Consider the following 25,060-nt stretch of genomic DNA (forward strand, 5'->3'; position numbering starts at 1 on the left):
GTCATGAATGAGGTGTAATGGGTCGGGTGTCATGAATGGCGTCTGCTATGGGTCGGGTGGCATAAATTACGTCTGTTATGAGTCGGATGTCATGAATGTGGTGTAATGAGTCGGTGTCATAAAGGAGGTGTAATGGGTCAAGTGTCATGAATAACGTCTGCTATGAGTCGATTGTCATGAATAACGTCTGGTATGAGTCGGGTGTCATGAATGTGGTGTAATGGGTCGGGTGTCATAAAGGAGGTGTAATGGGTTGGGTGTAATGAATAACGTCTGCTATTAGTCGATTGTCATGAATAACGTCTGCTATGAGTCGGGTGTCATGAATGTGGTGTAATGGGTCGGGTGTCATAAAGGAGGTGTAAAGGGTTGGGTGTCATGAATGAGGTGTAATGGGTAGGGTGTCATGAATGAGGTGTAATGGGTAGGGTGTCATAAAGGAGGTGTAATGGGTTGGGTGTCATGAATGAGGTGTAATGGGTTGGGTGTCATTGATGGGGTCGGGTGTCATGAATGACGTCTGCTATGAGTCGGGTGTCATGAATTTGGTGTAATGGGTCGGGTGTCATAAAGGAGATGTTAATGGGTTGGGTGTCATCAATGAATTAATTAGACTTATTGAGAGGGTGTCATCAATGAGATGTAATGGGTCGGTCGTCATCGATTGAGTGTGCGATAATCCGGGCGTCATGGATGAGGTATTAGGGACTTTTATATTCGCACGAGGACAATAGGTCTATGCTACAATCGACGCCCTTTTAATGCACTGCCTCGAAAGGACGTCACACGTATCAGTCCACGCAAATCTAAAAGTCCCTATTATGAGTCGGATGTTACACTCCTCTCTCTTTCTCTCTCTCTCTACTCCTGCTTCTCCCCGTTTTTCTTCATGTTTAGTCTTTTCTTTTTCCCTTTTCTCTTCATTGTATTTTCTTTTAAGTTTCTTATTTCTTCTCTCTCCCCTTTCTCCCAATTTCGGCTGCCAATAATGGGGGGGGGGGGGGGAGGGGGCTATATATTGAGCAAATAAAGAATTATTAAAGTTCATTTCTCAATAAAGATACCTTACATTAACAAAATTAAAAAGGAGAAGAACAGATAACGTTATTGAAATCACTGGATTAAATCTAAGTGGCTGATTTTTCTTGCGATATCCCTTCAAATTTAGGTCTATACGTGTAAAAAAGTGAATTTTGTTTCAACACAACAAGCTTCCTTTACTACAGGATTGTACACTATCATGACATTTCTTTCATAACGAATTTGATCTTAAGTATCAATTAGTGAGTGAGAAGGTAATGTAAAATATTTTACCACAATTACGGGCGTTGGTTGGGAGGGGAAACGGGGGCGTGCGTCTCCTAAAAGAAAATAGGGCAATGACCCTCGAATGATTTTGAAATCTAAATGAACTAGATGGAATTTTGACTGCGCGCAGTCGAAAATGATGCCTCCGCCATAGAGCAATTTAAACAAGTTTGGAGTTTAAATCTCCAGTGGTTCTTGAGATATCATGATAACAATCTCAATGTATGGAATTTCATAAGTTGACCTCTGTGACCCTTGACCTTTGACCTACGTGCTCCAAAATCTAATCAGATTGTCTTCCTATGGTGATACACACTATCATTAAGTTTGAAGTTTAAATCTCCAGTGGTTCTTGAGATATTATGATATGGTGATACATACTATCATTAAGTTTGAAGTGAAAATTCTCCAGTGGTTCTTGAGATATCGCGATAACGATCTCAATGTATGGAATTTCATAAGTTGACCTCTGTGACCCTTGACCTTTGACCTCCGTGCTCCAAAATCTAATCAGATTGTCTTCCTATGGTGATACACACTATCATTAAGTTTGAAGTTTAAATCTTCAGTGGTTCTTGAGATATTATGATAACAATCTCAATGTATGGAATTTCATAAGTTGACCTCTGTGACCCTTGACCTTTGACCTACGTGCTCCAAAATCTAATCAGATCGTCTTCCTATGGTGATACATACTATCCTTAAGTTTGAAGTTTTTACATCTCCAGTGGTTCTTGAGATATCATGATAACAATCTCAATGTATGGAATTTCATAAGTTGACCTCTATGACCCTTAACCTTTGACCTACGTGCTCCAAAATGTAATCAGATTGTTTTCCTATAGTGATACACACTATCACTAAGTTTGAAGTTTAAATCTTCAGTGGTTCTTGAGATATCATGATAACAATCTCAATGTATGGAATTTCATAAGTTGACGTCTGTGACCCTTGACCTTTGACATACGTGCTCCAAAATCTAATCAGATCGTCTTCCTATGGTGATACATACTATCCTTAAGTTTGAAGTTTAAATCTCAAATGGTTCTTGAGATATCGCGCTAACAATTAAACTCAATACAAGGAATTTCATAAGTTGACCTCTGTGACCTGTGACCTTTGACCTACGTACTCCAAAATCTAATCAGATCGTCTTCCTATGGTGATAAATACTATTCCCGAGTCTTAAGTTTAAATCTTAAATGGTTCTTGAGATATTGTGATAACGGTCAAACGGGACGGACGTACGGACGTACGGACGGACAACCCGAAAACATGATGCCTCCGGCACCACCTTCGGTGGCGGAGGCATAAAAAGGGAGTCAAGCTTATAACACACTGCTAAGGCTACCGGTGCTCCAGAAAGTAAGTTTCGCTCTACAGCAATAAAAAAATCAAGTATACATTTCAAGAGATATCACACTATAATCTTCATAATCATGAAGAGCGTGTACATGTATTCTACATACCATTAATCACATACAATATTACAATTTAATAATTTTAGTTAAAAAAGAAAGAGAGATGAAAAGATTCAGAGAGATGGGAAAATAGGAATGGGAGAGACAGAGAGAGAGAGAAAGAGAGGGACGAGGGGTAAAAGGACACTTTTTTTTTTTTTTTTTTTTTTTTTTTTTTGGGGGGGGGGGGGGGGGGGGGGGGGGGGGGGGGGTCTCGAAATTTGAAAATTTGACATTTTTTTCATTGGAGGGGGGGGGGGGTAAGGTCACCTTTTTTAGGTCAGCCATTGGCATAATTTAAAAAAAAAAAAAAAAAAAAAAAAAAAAAAATCAACAAAAAAATCAAAAGGGGGGGGGGGTTTCACAATAAACATACAGAAACATACACATAAAAAAAAACTCAAGGGGGGGTTTAAACCCCCGCCCCCTCCCCCCCCCCCCCCCCCCCCCCCCCTGCGTACACGCCTGCTGGCAGTAGACCATTAAAGGTAGGGTGACATCCAAATATAAGTTGATTCCTGTTGATGTGCAGGGCTGCATATTTCGTTATTCAAACATCTAAATCTATTTCATAAATTTGTAAATATTTTTTAGAATATTTTTATATAAAGCCCCAGTCCCATATAAAGCCGGACCAGCACGGACCACTCCGGACCATCCCGGACCATGGTCTGGGGTAATCCGGGATGGTCCGGGATGTTTTGTTCAAAAAAGTGTGATGCTTTTAAGCTACAGTCCCATATATGTCCCGGACCGTCCCGGACCATCCCGGACCCCATCCGGGGTGATCCGGGATTCGGTCCGTGTTGACACCGTGTTGGCACCGGGGTGGTCCTGGATGGTCCTGGATGGTCCTGGGCGGTCAATAACTCACTCCCGGACTGCCACGGATCAACACGGACCGCCCCGGCGCCACTACGGATGACCCCGGACCCAGCACGGTGGCTACACGGATCACCCCGGATCAAACTATTGTCCCGGACCGTCCCGGACCACCCCGGCAGTTTTTGACCGTCAAAAACATCCGGGGTCGACTCCCGGACCGCCCAGGACCATCCAGGACCATCCAGGACCATCCAGGACCATCCAGGACCACCCAGGTGCCAACACGGTGTCAACACGGACCGAATCCCGGATCACCCCGGATGGGGTCCGGGATGGTCCGGGACGGTCCGGGACGTATATGGGACTGTAGCTTAAGACCTGCTAAGCTCCAACCTTAAAACATTGACTATAATAAAGATCTCGAATATCGTATTGCAAAAAAAGAAAAACAAATCGCCCTTGCACTTTAAAAATTGGAAGTTTGTTTTTATAATGTTGTACAGGTACATGTGCATGTAATTGCCTGTATCTTAGTATAAATTACTTTTCGCGAGGTTTTGATATACGTTGTACTGCTTTTTTTAATAATTACTTGTAAATATTGTGATTGTATTCGATTGTTTCAATAAAACACATTAAAGCCCCACTGTCCTACTTGTAGCTACTTGCTCCCTCTATATAGAAAACTTTCCCAATCGGTGCCTGTTGGTCCCCATGATCCTCTATTTCTTATGTTATTTGAGAGCTGAGTTGATGAGATAACCACCTGTCAGTGGCCTTGTGGCCCAATGGATAAGGCATCTGACTACGAATCATGGGATTCCAGGTTCGAGTCCTGGCAAGGTCGAATTTTTTTGTAAAAGTGAAATAGTGTTATAATTCATCTGATGTTCCATCTTGACACAGCTAAAGGCTTTCAGGTGAATAAAAAACACATGCTGAATATAAATTCAGGCCATCGAAGAAAAAAAATGGAAAAAAGTTCCAGATCTTATTCATCTTGTGACATCATCTGTCAATCATTAGTGAGCTAACACGATGCAGTATTATGAAACTTCCCCCAACTCACACTATGAACATGACTGACAAAGAAAGCGGACAAAATATACAGTTCCTCAGGTAGACAAAGGGAACATCCCTTCACTGCTATTATGTACAAATGTGTAGAACAGGTGTCACATGCATATTCACCTTTTTACATAATAGCAGTGAAGGGATGTTACTTTGTCTACCTGAGGAACTGTATATTTTGTCCGCTTTCTTTGTGTGTCATGTTCATAGTGTCAGCACATGCTCACAAAAGAATTGCATTTTTATACAATACCTCCACATTACTTTTCTTTTCCTAGCCCCCTAAACGATAAAAAATAGGATAGTAACGCAAATTTTACCTTTATTAAACAAAAAACAAAAGCGGCCCCCTAACCCCCCCCCCCAAAAAAAAACAATAGTGGTCCTCCTTTTCAGCATCCCCCCCCCCCCCCCCCCCCCCCGCTTATTTACCGGCCGGCTGGGTCGGCGAAAATTTGTCCTCAAAAACTGGACCAAAAAAAAAAAATGTGCTCTTAATGGAGGACGTTCTCTCTGGATTTAGTGTCAAGGGGAGCCCCCGAAATTTAGAAAATAAACGAATATTTATACGTGTCATCAAGTGAAGAGATGTTCTTTCAGTTGGTTTGCCTGTGCGATAAAGTGCTCCAACTTCAAAGTCAAAAACTACAAATATTAACATTTCGCGCACGGTCACCACGCCATAATTATCAGATTTGGTTGGACGGGGTATGCGGCTGAGGCCTCTATAAACATATTTAAGGGTCATTAAGGGTTTTGCACTTTAGCGAGAATATGGGCCTCTTGGCCGAACTCAACCATCCTGTGTATACTCGCCCCCCCCCCCCCACTCCGGGGTCGTAGGGACCGCATTCGTGTTCCCTCAATCTCCGGTAAAGGGGTAATTTTCGCGCGACAAAGTCCGGCCCGAGAATTGTAAAAAAAGGGGGTGTGTTTTTTTTTCTCTCTCTATCTCTTGGATTCCTGATAAATTAAAAAAGGAGGTTTTTTTTTCTCTCTCTCCCTTTTTGGACTCTTGAGAAATTTCAAAAGGGGGTTATGAAATATCTTCAATATCATAGATAGGGGGTTACATTGAGCAGAGGGGGTGCCAAAGTGAGGGAACATGCATACGCGTACCCTAAATAACACTGAGTGGGGGGGGGGGGTGTATAACTGTCATGAGCGAGCGAGCAAAAAAACAAACACTTTCATTAGGGTAAGAATGTTAATGCGTCATTAAAATACACTACAAAAATTACACAGTTAGTAACGTAACAAAAGTAGAGTGTCGAATTCCGAAAGTCTTCTCATTTCTGCCTAAAATAGGGTGCAATGCAAACTCTTGGAGGAGTATAGATCTAATCGAGGAATTTAGCAAGGTAATCGAAATTTAAGTTGTTTTTTTCAACGATGAACCTTTTCAATCTCATTTTATACAGCCTGTTATAGGCAGGGGCGTCTCTCAAGCGGGGGGGGGGGGGGGGCTGATCCAGGATTTCTTAGGGGGGGGGACACAAATTTGAAACTATGCGAGCCAAATACTGGTACTAATGGTGACCAGCAAAAATGGTGGGGGGCAGACAAAAAATCCGCATCACCCCTTTCTTACATGCAGGCCCCGCTGAAGTTTTTCAAAATGGGTGGGGGAGGCTAAAGTATTTATAATCAGGTAGAGTGTAGCGTAAATTGGCGTGGGGTCTAAGGGCAAAGGCCCGCCGGGGGTCCAGGGGCGGAGCCCGGAAGCTCAAGGGGTATGGGCATTTAATTACGGTCATATGAGCATATGTTGATACCTTATTTATGACACTGGCAGGTCATTAATTGACGTGGGGTCCAGGGGGTTGAGCAACCTGAAACTCAGGGATATGAGGCATTTTATAACGGTCAGATAAGCATTCAGGAGCTTACCCTATTGGCGGAGCCCCAGGAAGCTCAGGGGGATTTGACTCAATAACGATAAGGAGCATCGTCCACGAGCCGCGAAGCGGCGATTTTGTTTGTTTGTTGAGGGGGGAGCAATGACGATGCAGAGCATCGTCCTAGAGTCGCGTAGGGGCGAGGAATTTTTTGTTTGACCCAATGACGAGCCGCATAGCGGCGAGGCGATTTTTTTTTTTTGTGCTATTTTTTACCCCGTAGGTGATGTTTTCCTGGCATCTACTAACACAATAATGTCTTTTAAAATCGAGTAACAGTTTAATATACAGTTATGATGAGTTGAATATCTTCGCAAAATATGGCCTTTTACTATGCACATCACATTTTCACTTGGCAGCCAAAGGGGGAGGGGAGATGTCAAACCTCCTACACTCCCCCCCCCCGTAGATCCGCCCCTGGTTTAAGACATTTAATTAAGGTCAGATGAGCATATCTTGATACCTTATTGTGACAGTGTGACACGCATGGTATTAATTGGCGTGGGGTCTAGAGGTCGGAGCCCTCAGATGCTCAGAGGTCTTAGGCATTTAATTACCGTCAGATGAGCATATATTTTTTTTGTGACACTGGCAGGTCACTAATTGGCGTGGGGTCCTGGGGGCGAAGACCCCGGAGGCTCAGGGGTTTTAAGGCATTAATAACGGTAAGATGGGTATCCAGGGGTAGTTAGCAATTTCCCCCTTCGTTTTGCCCTCGGGAATTCGGGGGGTAGTGAGCACATTTTTTTTTTTTTGATCCTCAAAAAAAAATTCAATTTGCACCCCCCCCCCCTTGAGCGCCAGGGGGGGGGGGGGCCCAACCCCCAAAAAAGGTAAAAATCACGTGATTTTACATGATTTTTTCTCAAGGGGGGGGGGGGGCCGGGCCCCCGGCCCCCCCCCCCCTGGATCCGCCACTGGTTTGCGGCATTTAATCACTGCCCGGGTCAGATGAGCATATTTTGATACCTCATAATTTTTTGACACTGCCAGGCCACTATTCTTTCTTTTTGTTTCTCTCTTTCATTCTATTTCTCCATATACTTTTTTTGTTAAAATGGGAGGGGAAGCTCGAGGCCCCCCGAGTCCCGCTGTTCCGCGGGCCCTGACATGTAAGCCTCTAAATAAACATGTATGAAATGAATGCATAAAAAATGCATAAAAAAGTTTAATTTACTAAAAAGTGAGGAAAATTATGTTTTCTCAGCAACAGTTGTAAATCACCGGTATCGAATTAGAAATAAACAAAATTTGAATTTTATTTTTTGAAGTGGGGCACCCAACCCCATCCGGACGCCAGTGCATACCACCCCCACCCCTCCCCCCACCCTCTCGAACTACACCTTGTTGGCGGGAAAAATCGCAACTGATCTCCCCTACCTTACTTTTTTTCTCTTTTTTTCTTTCCCTTTCTTTCTTCTCTTCCTTTCCCTTCCCTTCCTTCTCTCTCTTTTAGGTTTGATGGGTGGAGGGTGAAGGCAAGGCCCTTTCGCCCCCCCCCCGATCCACACGTTGTTGGCGGGATTAATCGCAACTGATATCCCCCTTCTTTTCTTTTCTTTTTCCTTTATTTTCCTTTTTTTCCCCCCTTTCCTTCCTTCTCTCTTTCGCGCGGGAGAGGGAAACTGAATTCAGACAAGGATTAAGAGTAGAGAACAGTACAACGAATTGTCTTCTCTCTCCATCAATTCAATGAAATGTCAAAGTTTCCACGCTACACGAGGAGGGAGGAAACTGAACAATTATTTAGCTCCTGCCCACGGGTTTATAGGGTTACATTAATTTGTAGACATTGGGACATTGGCATTAGTTGGTAATTGGTGGCTAGTTTTGTCGGCAATCGGTGGCCTCTGCCAGTGGCGGATCCGGGGGGGGGGGGGGGGGGGCGGCCTCCTGGGAAAAAAACATGTAAAAACGTGATTTTTAGCTTTTGGGGGGATGGGCCCCCCCCCCTGGCGCTCAATGGGGGGGGGGGGTGCAAATTAATTTCGAGGGCCAAAAAAAAATAAATGTGCTCACTACCCCTCCCCCCCTCTACTGAGAGACTTTTCGGTCGGCGCGATTTTCAAATTTTCGGGAGCAAAAAAAAAATAGTGCTCACTACCCCCCCCCCCCCCCCCCCCCCCCCCCCCCCCCCCCCCCCCCCCCCCCCCCCCCCCCCCCCCCCCACTGACCGACTTTTCGGAAAAATTAGGCCCCTCCCCTGTGAAATCCTGGATCCACGCCTGGCCTCTGCACACCCCCACTGTCTAGCGACGCCCCTGAGGCTGATGAAGGTGAGTAAGGTAAAGTGCCAGTAAATGCCACCCTATTGCTTTACTCTTAGTGGGCGCGATTTTACGAGTTCCTGAAGCAAAGCAACCGACAAATTTAATTAAAAGTCTAATACTAAAGAAATAAATGCGCTTTTACTGGCTTTATCGGGCGCATCGCAATAGATCTTCATCTAATATCTTTCTCTTCTCCCCTTCTCTTTTTTCCGTTTGCATTTTGCGCGCTCCCTCTCTCTCTCCCTCGCATTTTAGTTGTCGCACACCCCCTTCAAGAGCCGCAATGGCTCTGGGGTACATGAACCCGCCCCGCCCCCCTTCCACCGTACATTTACATTATTATGGTCCGATTTTTATTCCTAGGCCCAGCCTTACCTAGTGCAGTAGCCAATGCCAATCTTATCAAATAAATAGGATTGGACTACGTTAAAGAATAGTGTTGGCCATCTTTGCAATAACTGATCTTTGGGGGTTCAAATTGAACTCTACACAACGTTCTGCACCAGTGTAGAGCATAATATGCAGAGATTGAATACCGGCGATCGAGACTTTGGTCATGCTTCAAGGAGCATGTGTGTGCAAATTATCGCCAGCTCTGCTAAGTACATGTCAGCACTACTACGCGCTATATGCGCTATGCGAGTTATATTGCAATTTTAGACCGTGTATACATGTCAATGGCTGCTATACTATTTCAACAGCCATGATATCGTAGGCCTAGACAGATCGGGACAGATCTACTGTACTTTTTATCATTTTGGTCAGTCAGACTTTGCGTTTATGCAATATAGATTGACAAAAATGGCGGCAACAAGAGGGAAACCTGGTGTAGCTACTGCTGTCAATGCTGGGTACGTGTCACAAGCTGAAGGGAAAAGAACATCTTCTTACTGGAAGACAAACACAAACAAGGTTCCCGGAAGGTAATGCATGCACGTCAACACTTCACAGAATCACAATGCACCTCTAGAATATTTGTCAGCATATTGCGATCCTTCACTATAGTATTAAAGTTTTACCTGAAATTAAACAGGATATAATTTTGTAGGTATAGACTACCATATTTCTGAAATTCTGTATTGATTACTCTTATAAATATAAGGTTCTTGCTAGTACTAAAAGTAAAACGTAGCCTACTAGAAAATTGTATCACTATCAAGAATTACTCAGCTCAGTTTGTTTTTTATAATTGGTATGACACTGAGTGAAGCAATGCTTCTTCTTCTTCTTCTTGATTTGTTTTGTTTGGCAATCAGTCACAGTTGACTATTTTGCCACGCACTATTTTATGAATTATTTATATATATACATATATGTACAATTTCATGTCATAAATGACTATTTTTAGGATTCTTTCTCTTTCCATACTCTTTTGATACAGCCGCTTTGTTCTTAAAACGAAGCGAACTATTGCTTTTTGTTTAACTATTTCTGAAAGTTTAAGTAGTGTCATGATTTCCTGTGGATGTGATAAATCAGTTTCTACAAGTAACATAGCTCTTTCTATTATGTACTTTGGGCATTCAGTGAGAAAGTGGTTTACAGTTTCAGTACGTCCTATGCAGTTATTGCAATGGCCTGTCGAGTGTATATTCAATCTGAAGAGATCTAAGTTCAAACCTATCACTCCTATTCTTAATCTATGGAGAATACTTTGGAGAATACTTTCTTCAAATCTGTTCAAATCTGTTCAAATCTGTTCAACTTACATTCATATGGTTGATTTACTGTAGGCAGTATATGTCTAAGAGATCTATCAGAATGCAATGCCAATGGTGCCTAGCCTTGAGTGTTGCATGGAATTTAATAAGTTTAGTTTTGAGCTGTATTCATGGTATTCATGGTACTGGACTGACAACGGATGTAGCTATACTGGATTTTTCGAAGGCCTTGGATGTGATGCCGCATCATAGCCTTCTCACTAAACTGGACTTCTACGGGATTAGATCCAAAACCCAAAAGTGGATATCATCCTTTCTTACTAAGAGATCCCAGAGGGTCATGATTAACGGCGAGTGTTCTGACTGGGTTCCCGTCCTGAGTGGGACTCCACAGGGTACGGTCCTCGGGCCACATCTCTTCCTCCTTCATATCAATGACATTGATAATGGTGTGAAGAGTACTACCAGACTCTTTGCGGATGATTGCTTAATCTACAACACCATCAGATCACCCAAAGATGAGGAAATACTGCAAACGGATCTTAACACCTTGGTCAACTGGGCCAATACCTGGGGAATGACTTTCAACCCGAGCAAATGCACAACTATGCGAGTCACGAGGAGCAGGAAACCAAACAGAACATCCTACCAGATGATGGGAGTCAATCTCGAAAAAACCACACACACCAGATACTTGGGTATAATCATACAAAATGATATGAGATGGAACAAGCAGGTTGAAAATCCAAGAAGTAAGGCCATGAAAGTAGTCAACTTCTTGAAAAGGAACTTCTATCAATCTTCAACAAAAACAAAGGAGAAGCTGTATTCTATGCTGGTTAAACCTCATCTTAACTATGCTTCTTCAGCCTGGGATCCATATACGAGCACCATCAGCAACATTGACAGAGTCCAGAATGCAGCAGCTAGATTTGTCAAAAACACTTATACAAGATATTCAAGTGTCACTGCTTTGAAGGACTCATTGGGTTGGATCCCCCTCCAGGAGGAAAGACGGAAGTCTCGTATCACCTGTTTGTAAAAATAAATAAATAAATAATATGGTTATTTATATAGCGCCGGTATCCGCCAGGTTCTGACGCTCATGGCGCTTTACACATGTACAAAATGATTCACGACTTGATGGACATCAACTACAAGAATTACATCTCACCCAAGGTAGAACGAACAAGACGGGGCCATGACCAACAATTCTATATCAACAAAGTCAGGACGGACGCATACGCTTACTCATTCTTCCCAAGGACAGTTAAGGACTGGAACAATCTTTCTCCCTCAATTGTAGCCCAACCTTCCTTAAATACTTTGAAATCTGCGCTTAAACCAACTTAAAACCAGCACCTTAAGTTGGTGGCCGCACACAACGACACACCTCCAGTTTAAACACCTTTATAGCGTCTTTTGGAGGAATCCTACCAAGTACCAAGTACCAAATATCTTGTATCTTGCATCACTTAAATTCCCGGATGTATAGCCTATCTAACGGTCGTAATTTCGAGCCACATTCAGTTTATGATGGCACGCATGCAGTACACATATTATTAGGGTGTTCATATGTCAAAATTTCGTGCATGTCCAACTGCAGTGAATTTGGTGTCGTATGAAAGGGCTTGAAGAGCACATCAACATATTTTTTGAATGAAGTAAATCCAACAAATATTTTTTGAGGTATATTTTTTGCGATAAAACAACCTAGACCACTTCAAAGCTTCGCTCAAGACTCAGATCTTCCTTCAGACATTAAATGCTAACTATATTGGAGGAGCTCCCGCCTTTGATTGTTTTTAAAAAAACAGATACAATGTAATGTGGCGCCATACGAATGCTGTGAAACATCATCATCATCATCATTACAACATAAATCCCACGAGGACGTTAATTATGCATGTAGAAAGTAAGGCCTAAATATGGCCCCAAATACAGTCTAAAATCCAGAAAACATGCACAAATCAATAATGACTTGAAAGAAAACCACCAAACTTTCAGGATATGTTTTATTAATATGCTTTTTAGAAATAATGTTAGTTGTTATAATTTATAACTTTACAGCTTTGTTACCATGGAAATGCTATAGACTCCATGACAACAAATACATTTTGGGCGATCAAATTGCTGAACTAAAATTGCTTTCCTAGCTTTGTTAAAAGACCGAAGGCTTTATTATTTGGTATTTATGTAGTAAATATATCATAGATTTGTAATATATACAAACTCAAGTTATCAAAATGAAAGTTTTCCGGCCAATCTGGAGCAAAAAACACAGAAACTAGCTTCACAGAAAGAGAAAGATATCGTACTCAAAATCAACAATGGAAGGCCTTTGTACACTAAGAATTATTGTTTGAGGTCACTCAGGTATTGAAGCCAATAGGTGTTGGCAATTTTAACATTTCTAAGTTCTAACATAACTTTCATTTTTTTTTTTAAAGAGACTCTTTATTTGTTCCCCTTAGTAAAACATTTATGTGAATTGAAGTGAATTTGTGATTATGGGTACATGTTATGTAATTGTTGGTCTTTTCTTTCTTTCTTTATCAATAGCATCAAACCTGTACATCCAACAAATATTGCAACAGATGTCATACAGCACCAACCAAAAGGGAGGAATTCTCCAAACAAATCAAAGAATAAGAAAGACTCTTTTGCTGATTTTGATGACAGTACTTCAGATGCATGGGAAGTGAATGATGATGAACTAATATTAATGACTTCAAGAAAACTTAGTGTAGAAGTACATGGTACTACCGTCCCAGGATTAGTTCATGTCAGAGGTCATAGGTCAGATAGAAATATAGCGGACAGTGAAGATGACAAGACTCCATCAGGACAGGACAGAAGTAATCTTCCAAGTGTGCCTTCATTGCAGAACACAGGTCTGTATTATATGTACTGGGATAAGCCTGAAGGAACATGTAATTTACCTGTCTGAGTGCATACATTGAAAGGGAGATCAACCCTCCATAAAAAGCTTGCTTAATTGAGTAGAATATCAGAGAAATTATCAGTGAAAGAGCAATACAAAACAAGGAAAAATGTGTGGTCATTATGTGTGATGTCGCATAACTGTTCCATATGATGTGTACAACAAAATATATTGAAAGTCAGTGGTGTATATGATATTCTCTTTTTTAGGGGGTAAAATATATGCCCTTCATTTCTATAAACTACCACTTACAAGGAGTTATTTTGGCTCTAGATTTCATACCAAATGCCAAAATACCCAAAGTGAGCAGCGCAAATTCTGAATACATATATTTTATTGTTTTAGTGTGGTATCGTCTTAGTAAATGAAAATTTGTATCAATGATATTTGACACCAACTGCCTTACTGCCATCTTGAGTTTAGCAGACAATAGAGGGCCATACCAGCAACCCCAACCATGTAAAGATTCTAAGGTCAGCTCATAACATAATTGACTAGTTTTATTCATTTCATGTTTAATATTGGATCATGATAAAGTGGGATAGTAAATGTTACCACCAGCACTAACATTGAGCATGAAATCATCATGTGATGGTCATTGTTATTTTGAATGCTGTGATTAAATCTTTGTTAGATGTATCAGAAAGAACTGAGTCAGATGTTAGGATACCCAACCCAGCAGAGGTTGACCAATCTTCAGCTGATAGGCCGTCATCTAGAGTTGAGCAGTCATCCTTGGTAGCACCACGCCCATCCTCACCTATTAGAATATCTACCATCCCTTTCTCAAATAAGCAAGATGAAAAGGCAGACAAATTCTGGGCTGTTCTCTCTGCACCAAATATGGAAATGGGTAAGTACAACGTGCATGTGAAGAATGTATGGACAATCTGGAAGAAATGTGCTATCGCATCGTTATTAGGAGATGTATATAGGTTCAGACATTTCTTTGAATAGTAGTAGGGTTAACATTCAAATTTATCATAAGCCTGTTGGGCTAAGAAAATCCAATCCAATTCAATCTATTAGTGGTAGCTGCAGAAATCCAACTTCAAGAAATATACTTGCTCTTCGGTTGACTTAGTCCCTCTCCAAGAAACGTGTTGGAAACATTGCTTTCCTTTAGGATGCTGCAAGGTTGTGGAACAAGCTTCCTACCACCCTGAACACTGCTACATCTATGCAGAAGACGAAACACTTATTTTTAAGAGAGCATAGATTATTATTTGTTCCTATTTGCTTTAAAACAAGTCTTTCTAAAAGGTTTCATCACTGTTTTAAGTGACCTATATACTAATTTGTGAAGAAATCTATCTTTGTATCACCAACAGAGACGTTAAGAAAGCATAGCTGGGCTGGAATACCTAATACAGTTCGTCCAGTTGCATGGAAGATTCTGTCAGTAAGTATTACACTATTGATAGTAAACAGGATCCTGTCATGTGCACTTTTCTTTCATCAAATATGTGCTAAAAAATAGCAGTATACAGTGCATCTCAGTGAAAGGTATCATGTAACAAGTTTTAAATGTGACCAAACTTAAATTAACTAAATATGATTTTGTGTTGAACATTACCGGTAGGTCAAAATACCGGTATGTCAATGGCAGTCTACTGTAAAAGCCCCTTGGAGCCCTGTTTTGAAAAAATGGGATGTTTAGACCATTTTGTAATACATGTACATCAAGGTAACTTCAGGGGCAATTTGTTGTAAAGTATTTCTTTTTAAAACGAAAAACAATCAGTCTGTATGTTTAAAAAAAAAATCATCTGTAGTCACCAGATTATATGTCCAAAGTTGTGTGGACAATAATTTTCTTTGACATTTATATCTTTTTCATTCTCATTTATATACTAAAATTGTTATTCTTCTCCTTGTTAATATTATTATTATTATTATCAATATTTTTTGTTTTTGTTGGGGGGGGGGGGGTATGGTTTATGGGGATTGCATTTTTATTGCAAGTCTTTCAATGTTAAATTTGTAGGGCTATCTTCCAGCTAATTTGGAGCGAAGACAAGCAACATTAGACAGGAAACGAGAAGAATATTTTGGCTTTGTAGATCAGTACTATGACACAAGGAATGATGCCCAACACAAGAACATGTTCCACCAGGTAAGTTATAGACAGTGGTCAATATGATTAACATGACATACCGGTAATTGTAATGTGTGTATCTTGTTTGTTTAATAACATGACATATTGATTAGACAAGTGCATTTTGATCTGAATGGCAGGCATAGTGGTTCTGGTGTCATACAAACAAAATGTAGTAATCAATAATGATAGCAGGCATGATAGTAGCAAATATTCATATTGTAGGTTACATTTGTATGTTTAATCTAGTCAATTACAGTCCTTGAATTAAAGGCCTTAACCATATACAAAATTGTCTCCTTTACATAAGAGAAAAAACCCCTGGGTATCTTATACTTAAAGTTTGAAGATCAATACATTCTCCACATTTGCCTACGGTTATATCACATTTTGTTTATACTTGTGCAACAGACCTTTGAGTAGATTAGCATGAACGTTTGGTCCTAAGACAATGAGTGATTTCGAGTTGGGTGTTAGTGTTAAGAGCAGTCAAGAGTTCTTAAATCGAGCTAAAAATTTGCTGATGAAATTAAGAGCCCGATACCGATATCAACATCGATAGCTTAACACCACTGTGACATCATCATGATCGCCACATAGACTTGTTTTCACGACGATGATTTCAAAATAGTACATAAAATGTAAAGATATCATGAAAAGCTGCACAGAATAACTTACACTTATTTCTCTGGTCTTATTAAACAACTCATTTTACACAAAGGAATATATGAATCACATAGTAAAGGACCTGTTTCACATATTTGTATTTGATTGTCAGACAATAAATTAGCGTCGTTCGTGCGTTGACTGTTGTGCGGGTACAACACCAACACTAAACTGGAAATGAACATTTGCTTAATCCCTAGGGGCTAGTGTTAGTAAATAGGACATACGTACGTAAAATATTAACACCAGCCACACAGGTCGGTTCAGCAGACGACAATTTTGCAAAATCATTAACACTAGCTACCGGAAGTTGACGATATTCAGAGGTCAAAGCTTTAACACCAGCTGATTTCCATTTCGGTGTTTAGGCTTGTTTTAGTGTTTATTAAACACTAACACCAGCTCTAAACACCCAACTTGAAATCACTCAATGTATTTTTAAAATCGTGCAATATTACTTTTACTGAGTGAACCAAATACTGATTGATGTATTCTTGCAAGAAATGGAAAGTTTGATAAGGATTCATATTATGTAATTATGTTGACTGCTCTCCAAGCAAATGGGGAAAATGTTGAATGTTCTCATAATGCACCAAACAATGATAACTTTTTCTTTCCATTTTGAAATTAAACGATACGTATCGGATAGTTCAACCACCTGAGAGGAATCATGGAAAGGGAGAGAGGGAATTGATATAATTTGACTGTATGTTTTTATTTGATCTCTTTCAGATTCACATTGACATTCCAAGGACCAATCCACTTATTCCTTTATTCCAAGAACCAGTGGTGCAAGAGGTAAATTATTTTAGCTATGTCTTAAAATAATGAAAAAGTAAAGATGATGACAATATTAAACAAAATATCAACAACAGCATCAACAGCAACAAGCAAACAGCTGTTTGAGCAGTTGATTTCAAGTTCTTTCAGTTACTAACTGATCAAACATGCTTTGCAGGTTATCATAACCTAGTACTTGTTTTCAGTTATGATTCTGCACTAAATACACACTGAGGCAGCCACTTACAGGCACACACATGCATATTCCAGCCACAAATTAATATGCTTTAAAATGTGAATTTGAATGTTAATAATCAGAATATGTATATTGACAATTTTTTCTGGTATTTTTGAAAGTGTTGAAAAAAAACATTTATGATTTTTAAATCTTTCCAGAAAATATAAACATTGCAAAATCTTGGTATAGATTCATGTTGCAGTTTGAGGGAGGAAATGTAGTCAGCTTCTCAAAATTATGTTTTGATCAGAAATATTGTTTCTGGTGTTTTGATTTAGAATCCCTTATATTGCTTGTGAAAGGCTGACATTACCATTAATAAACCCCATTTTTGCATTATTTGAATGTGGTCTGCATCACTATACTGGTAGATTCCTTTTACTCCTTGATTATACAAATACTTTGTATTAATTACTTTGTTTCCTTGTCATTTGACAGATCTTTGAAAGGATATTATACATCTGGGCCCTGAAGCATCCAGCCAGTGGTTATGTCCAGGGCATTAATGATCTTGTCACTCCATTCTTCGTGGTATTCCTCTCACAGCACATAGGTGAGTTTTGTCTTAAGAATTATAAAATGATTGTCCTAATTCCATAAAGCAGGCTTTGACATCTAGTTGTGATGTGGGAGGGAGTCTTTCATATTCTAAACACATAGGCTGGTTGATCTGACAAAAAACCTTTCACACATGATTATGATCATTCCTACATAGTTTCTTCCATTCCTTGGTGAGCTGTGGAAGCTCCAGTTTGCAAACCTCTATGTTTCTTTGTTTAGAGAAAAGGAACTAGATTTCTATTGCGCTAGGCGATGTCGCATGCTCAGTTTATACACTTCATTACCATTTAAAGAAGACAGGAGTTGGGGTCAAAAAGTGTTTGGAGGAAACAATTTCCAGAGTTTGCTGATAGATTCCATTGATTTTGGTTGTTTCGTTTTTTTTAAATATATTTTTTTATGGGGGTGGGGGAAGGTTATTTCCGTTTGGCTTATACCCTAGCCGTTGCCTAAATATGTTGAGTGAACTACTCATTCAGATTCAGATTTTTGTACATTTCCATACACTATGTACTAATTTTGTAGATGAGCGTGTCATTTTGGTTTCTTTCTTATTTTAGGAGATGCTAACAGTTTTTCCTCGTCATCTCTATGAACATTCTTGCTATTGCCTTAAGGATTGTGGCACAATTTCCTTCCATTTCATTCTTTTCATTTTCGATGTGTCAAGTCATTGCCTTGGAAACAATTATTCATTATTTTAAGTGGCTGAACACTAGGGCCTGAATGACTGAAGCTGAAGTCTAAGGGAAATGCATGTTTTACCCAAATCTAGTCATATTCAATAGATTAATCCCTTTCAGTAACACTGTTATTTTTCATAACCATTTGACATACAGGTGGAGAGGATATTGAGAAAGTGGAAAAGTACAAAGGTATCAACAAGCTGTCCAAGAAGATTCTTCGAGAGATTGAAGCTGATAGTTTCTGGTGTATGAGTAAGCTATTAGATGGCATACAAGATAATTACACCTTTGCTCAACCTGGTATACAGCTTAAGGTGGTGCAACTCAAGGAACTTATACAGAGGATTAATGGTAAGAATCACACCATATAATGTACATATTCAAGTAGTTTCCAGTGGTTTATTTTGTTTCATTCAACTTGGAAACATGTCATTGAGTAAGAAAGGTATTTGAAAAATGTATTTCAGGTCAAATATCAAATGTAAAAGATCACCTGAACTCCTGAAGTAGTGCTGTAGCCGAACCGCCGAACCGAACGGAAATTCGCCGAACATGGCACTTCCGAACAGAACCGAACCGAACCGAACGCAAAGGTTTGGTTCGGATGTTCGGCAAAAAAAATGTAAACGTTTTTGCAAGCTAATAAACTTTTCATTTTTTACCTAATTTTCTTGTTATGATTGCTCATATTATATTTACTTTTTCCCCATTTTCCGCCCTTGTGATTTATGCCTATCCAGTGGTGGGCGCAACTTCACTGGCGCCATTTAAATCCCAAATCCTGACCACGCTACGTCGCGATCGCAAGCCATAAACAAGAATACATGTGCATGATCAAAACAAGTTCAGCTCAATTTGCTCAAACCCATCGAACAAAAAATTAATATTTTAATTGTAACCATAGCGGACAAATTTTACAATATAAATAATGAAATAAATATATATTATAGTATGGTATTTATTTATTCAGGAAAAATAGGGATTTCATATTTTTCCTATTGAAAATAAAAACTTATAAAAAACAGTTCTTGGCGAGCCTGAAAGTCTCTATTCAAATGGCACCTTTTATGACTCTAACATTAGACAACAACCGTCTCGGGAAATCTTTTAAAAATATCATTTACTGACAAATTGAAAACATGATTCTTTTAAAATTGAAAATAAAACATGATTCAAGACGGAAATACGAATGTAAGTAGTATTTTTCTTCACAAATAATTACGTTTAGAGCAGTTTTTTAATGTGAAATTTGTGTTGGTCGGAAGCAGTGTGCAGAAGTCCTCCGTGCCGGTCCGGCCCGGCAGGGCGGGCGGCCTGCCCAGTCCCGACCGCCGTCGCTATAACGCTGCTTGCTATTAAATTACCGAACCCCGAACCGAACCAAGTTCGGGTGAAAAATCGCCGAACTCTGCCGAACCGAACCGAACACGAACATAGCGTCTGACTTACAGCACTATCCTGAAGTCACTTGAGACACATTAACTTTGGGAGGAAAGTGTCAGTTTTGTACAATGTGCATTTGATTTGATGAAACTTTAGAATCCTTCGGAGAAAGGTTTCATGCCAAAGGTAATATTGATGTAGATCTATTTCATGGAGTTATTATTTCCTGGTACAAAATGAAATAAAACATTTAAGGTATGGAAAATACTGTCCATCGAAATAGACTCAATGTTTGGGGATACATCTTTAGATGGACTGCCGTACAGCAAGAAATACAATTTGAAATCAAACTTCAGATGTTCATCAAGCTACTAAATAATCTTATTTCACTATCTCCTATTCAGCTCCACTACACAAGTATCTGATGGAAAACCAGCTCGACTATCTTCAATTTGCCTTCCGTTGGATGAATAATCTACTGATGAGGGAGTTCCCTCTCTCATGTACTGTACGACTTTGGGATACATACATGGTAAATACATAGTAGAATAATCATGGCATGACGGTTCTCATGTCAAAGTGTATTATTCAGACTTCTATAGACAGATCAGAGAAAAGCTGATTTGGGAATTTGCATGTAAAGACTCATTTGATATTAAGGTTTAGTCCAGCTCCAAAAGAAGTTGCTTTGATAGAAAGTAGACAAATTGAAGTGCTTTGTCAGAGAGAGTTTAAGGGAATATCAAACAAATATCAAACACTGATTTATAGATAAAGTGTCTCCCCTTGATGTCACAGATATGTATATGGATAGAGGTTGCTCTTTTATTTGAGATATGTTCGAGCACTTCAAGTGCCCCTGACTAATCCATTATCAAGAAATATCTTTGAGAGGTATGATATGTTTTATGATATGAAGAAAGTTCCTTATTTCAGTCTTTTAGACAGTGTGTGTTTCAGAGAAATGTGACATATGGGCTTTTATTTTGCTTCATATTTATTATGCAAATTTTGTTTTATATTACATGCAATTACATATTCCCTTTTCATATAGAAGTTGGGCAAAAGAATGAGAAAGTAATTTCCAGAGATAAAGGATAAAGGAGCTTATACATAATGTTTTAATTTGTTGTAAAGCTGAGTGTTTTTGCCTGTGTAACACAAAATCTCAGTTTAGACAATTTCTAAAAGGCAGTTGCAGTCATTTGCAAGCCAACACCGATCTACTCAGTCTATAATCCTTCCTTCCTTCTGTGCTTTCTCTCTGTTTTTCTCCAACTTGATTATGTTTAGAGTGAACCAGAGGGCTTTGCAGTGTTCCATCTCTATGTGTGCGCAGCCCTACTAGAAATGTTCTCTACTAAGATAATGAATGAAAGAGATTTCCAGGTAAGATATTATGCATTGACAGAGCAGTTGATGTAGAAAGAAAGTTATTATCCCCCAATCGCATATTGTAGAAAAGACATATTGTCTTTTGCGTGTAGCATTGGCCAAAAATCTTACATAGTTTTATCATGATATATGATCGTGTGCTACTTTCTTCCTCTTTACTTTGATGAGTAATTCATGAAAATTTACAAATGTGAACCATCCCATTTACTAATTATTTTATTTGAGGAGCTACACGTATAGTTCTAGCAGACTATGATATGTGGTTCCTACTGACCGTTATAGAAGATAGAGCAGTTGGGAATAGTTAAACATGTGGCTGATAAAGGGATTGTAACTGGTGTTCCTCTGAGGCTCTTGTAGCTTTTGCTAAATTGTCAAAGATCTGGAAATTCTTTGTAATGATATTGTTAATCTCTCAAAGAATTACCTACTATAATCATTTAAGATAGGTAATCTTTTACATTCATACTATGCTTGGATAGTATGTGTAAAAACAATAGATTTATGTACCATTTTACTCTATAAATGAAGATGTTATCGCCAAAACTGTTATTGCTCCAATTCTAATTTGGTATGGTCTGTCATGTTTGTTTTACAGGGCACAATGCTTTTCCTTCAGAACCTGCCGACCCAAAACTGGGGCAACAAAGACATAAGCCTTCTGGTAGCAGAAGCTTACAAGCTGAAGTACATGTTTGCTGATGCACCTAGACATCTCAATCAACAAACCAAACGATGAGACCTTGCCACATTGAATACTAGATTTATATTTCACTGTTATGTTAATTATTTCTACTTTTATTCTTCTGATGATTATCATCAATATTGTTATATGCCACTAAGTTGTTATATAGTTCTAATTTGGTAAAATTACATGCACAAGTTGACAGAGTATGGTGCTGCTTGTACAGGTCCCATATCTCATCCAGTTAACATATCTTTTGTACTGTAGAACCAGATGTTCCAAAATAACTTTCAGATTCACAAATAATTGAATTTAGATATCAGATTTTGCAATCCAAAAAAGATGAAAATGGCTGTGGTTTCCAAACGTCAAAATTGCCCCTACTTTCATCAGCGTAAGGTCTGCATACCACCTGGTCAGAGTAAGATTGTCTAGCTTAGCATATGATTTTTTATTTAAGATTTTGCATTCACTGGTTTCATTCCTGCATGAGACTTCTGACAGTAGCATACATGAAGAGCACAAGCTACACACATGAAGGATACATGCAAAATAGTTGAAGTACACATGCATTGTTACTATTGATAAGCCTGACAATACTGTCCCTTGCTGGAAATCTAAGCCAATCACTTCAAAAAGTGACAGACAGTGCAAGAAACAGTCAATCATGTTTCAAACTAAACTTTGTGTATCCCGAACTTTAATTTGATTTATAAATTGATCCTGGGGGTTAATTATTTGTAGTAAATTGAAAGGAATAATTAACATTCTCCTGGAAAAAGGATTGCTTAAATGGTGCAAAGAGCTATCTTGCGATTCTGTAATGAATTGGAAAGTTCCATTTTCAGTTAGTGTGTTAGGATAGATTTACTTTTTTGTTCTTTTCAGTAAAGCAAGTAAGAACATTTTGATCAAGTTATTTTGCACAAAGACCTATTGACCATAATTAACTACCAATGTAATGTATAAAGAATGTTTCATCAAAAGATGCTCATTTTGGTTTTTATTCAAACATTTTATGATTGCTTTGATATCATATGCCCTCCCCCCACCTGCCCCTTCAAATAGTAGTGAAGATGAAGCGCTTCACAAATTGTATGGTAAATTGATAAATGACCTCTCATATCGTACCAGTTTTGTTACCACATGCCAGTATGATTTTGTCTGTACATGCAAACTGATTGACTACATATTACGATTAACCATAGCTGTATAATGTCCGAAAAACAGTGTCCCACATCAATGATAAAGTACTGGTAGCCTTTCTGTTATATTAGTGATGGCAAAACACTTTTTTTTTCATCAGAAGATTGTAGCATACTGTGAATATTGATGAAATGGTTGGGAACAAAGCGTACACCTTAGGTTTTGGTGTATATGTAGTCTGTCATTTTAAAGGTAAAAATATAACTTTTGTCGCAAAAACTTGGATGAGCAAAACAGAATACAATACAATACAATACAATAAAGTCATTTCTATAGCGCTCTTACGAACTAACTGTTGTTTCACAGCGCTTTACATAAAAAGTTATCAAAGAATCTATTGACATGATTATTTTTGGTCAACTGCTTATTGATAAGCAGCGGTTCATTGCTTACATAAAACATTAGTCATGGAAACTGATATAATTTATTATATATAATGTCCCAATGTCATCAAGTAACCTACATATTTCTTTTTTACAAATATCCTGTGCTATATTGCTTTCATGGAATGAATGTTTTTTACCCACACACACGTCACAGAATGACTACTCTATCATTGTGTTTTTAACACAATTTTGAAAAAGTTACAGTGGAATATTCTAATTTTTGTTACAGGAAACCTCGCCCCAAGAAATAATTCAAGCTATTCTGAGAGATTTATTGTAATTTTGCTCATTAATCTACAAGATTCCCCTTTAAAGTGTATGAAGCAAGATATTCTTAACGTAATGTACAGTTTCTTAGCACGACATGGGTATTGCCATTTTTTCTTGATAATGTGATGCACTATGTGAAGTTGTTTATCTATTATGGACGTCTCCTTCCCACTTATGTGGTGATGATATATATGTAATGCACCAGCTATTATTTTTGTATTTCAATCGTCAGAACACAAATTGCATGGAAAAATTGTTGCTTTTCTGATGAAATATATTTGTCAACTGCTATATTTTAGTATTTTAAATAAGTGAGTTGAAGTTGTTTCCATGTTATTTATTTTTCACTAAATTCATTTTTTATCATCTCAGCTATGATTTTCCCTCATTGAAGATTAAAGGATTTGTTGTTGAATTAAAAACATTTGGTCAAAATGTAAAAGTTTGCCAAGTATGTCACATCAAGAAAATGGCTGCACCCATGTCATGCTAAAACGCATGACATCATTCCAAGAATTTCTTCACTTATGTATCTCTTGTACATTTTTGTAACGAATATGTACTTCAATAAGCAGGAATGAATCTCATACATCAATACCGGTACATCTACACTCATTCTTTAGGTTAAGGTTTCCTTTAAGGGTGTGTTTACTTTTGTTGTATACTGACATATTATATATTATGGGTCTGTTAGATAATGTTCACTGTTATTCTACAATGCGTAAACACTTTATGTAAAGTGTCGTTTCTTTTTCAAGATTATGTGTACATCATAAATTGAAAACTTTTTTTATTAGTTGTAAGTCAGTTCCCCAATTAATTGTTAATTATCATAAATGATATTTGTATATTCATCTAGAATCAAATCAAATCAATCAAATGGTAGAGCTCATGAAATAATGAGAACAAAAGTATTATGAGACAGAAACAATACTTTACAGAGGATATTCATAAATCATTGCCCAATGGGATTATAAGGCTATACAGTGATGCACTGAAACACAGTTCCTGTGTTTGACAATCTAGATATCCTTAGATGTACTGTATATGACTATAATATATAATACATTGCCATTTTATCACTTCTTGAAACCTTTATATCTGTCTTGCTCTGTAGGCCTGTCTCACAAGTAGGCCATATCCAAACTTTTCTTGTTGATTGAATAAAGAATGTCATTCATTGCTTGTACTAAATTATTTTGCCATTTGATTATTGTATATTGTGTATCTTGAAGTCATAATCTGGGTAGTAGTCTTTTTTTTATTTTT

The 25,060-nt window shown here is 38.6% G+C and overlaps 1 protein-coding gene and 1 non-coding gene across 2 annotated transcripts; both read left to right on the top strand.

Moving 5' to 3' along the window:
* Positions 1-4,367: 4,367 nt before the first annotated feature.
* TRNAR-ACG lies at positions 4,368-4,440 on the top strand. The gene has a single exon. It is a non-coding gene; the product is annotated as a tRNA-Arg (tRNA).
* Positions 4,441-9,431: 4,991 nt separating this feature from the next.
* LOC593010 (TBC1 domain family member 22B) lies at positions 9,432-24,988 on the top strand. Its single transcript, XM_792508.4, has 11 exons — positions 9,432-9,755; positions 13,056-13,387; positions 14,072-14,290; positions 14,769-14,839; positions 15,425-15,553; positions 16,934-16,999; positions 17,658-17,772; positions 18,620-18,817; positions 20,254-20,381; positions 21,143-21,238; positions 21,843-24,988. The coding sequence occupies exons 1-11, from the start codon at positions 9,613-9,615 to the stop codon at positions 21,981-21,983; spliced, it is 1,638 nt and encodes a 545-aa protein (XP_797601.2). The 5' UTR covers positions 9,432-9,612; the 3' UTR covers positions 21,984-24,988.
* The last annotated feature ends 72 nt before the right edge of the window (positions 24,989-25,060 follow it).

This window comes from Strongylocentrotus purpuratus, unplaced genomic scaffold (assembly GCF_000002235.5).
Source record: "Strongylocentrotus purpuratus isolate Spur 01 unplaced genomic scaffold, Spur_5.0 spur5_scaffold_6, whole genome shotgun sequence".
In the NCBI taxonomy this organism is placed as follows: Eukaryota; Metazoa; Echinodermata; class Echinoidea; order Camarodonta; family Strongylocentrotidae; genus Strongylocentrotus; species Strongylocentrotus purpuratus.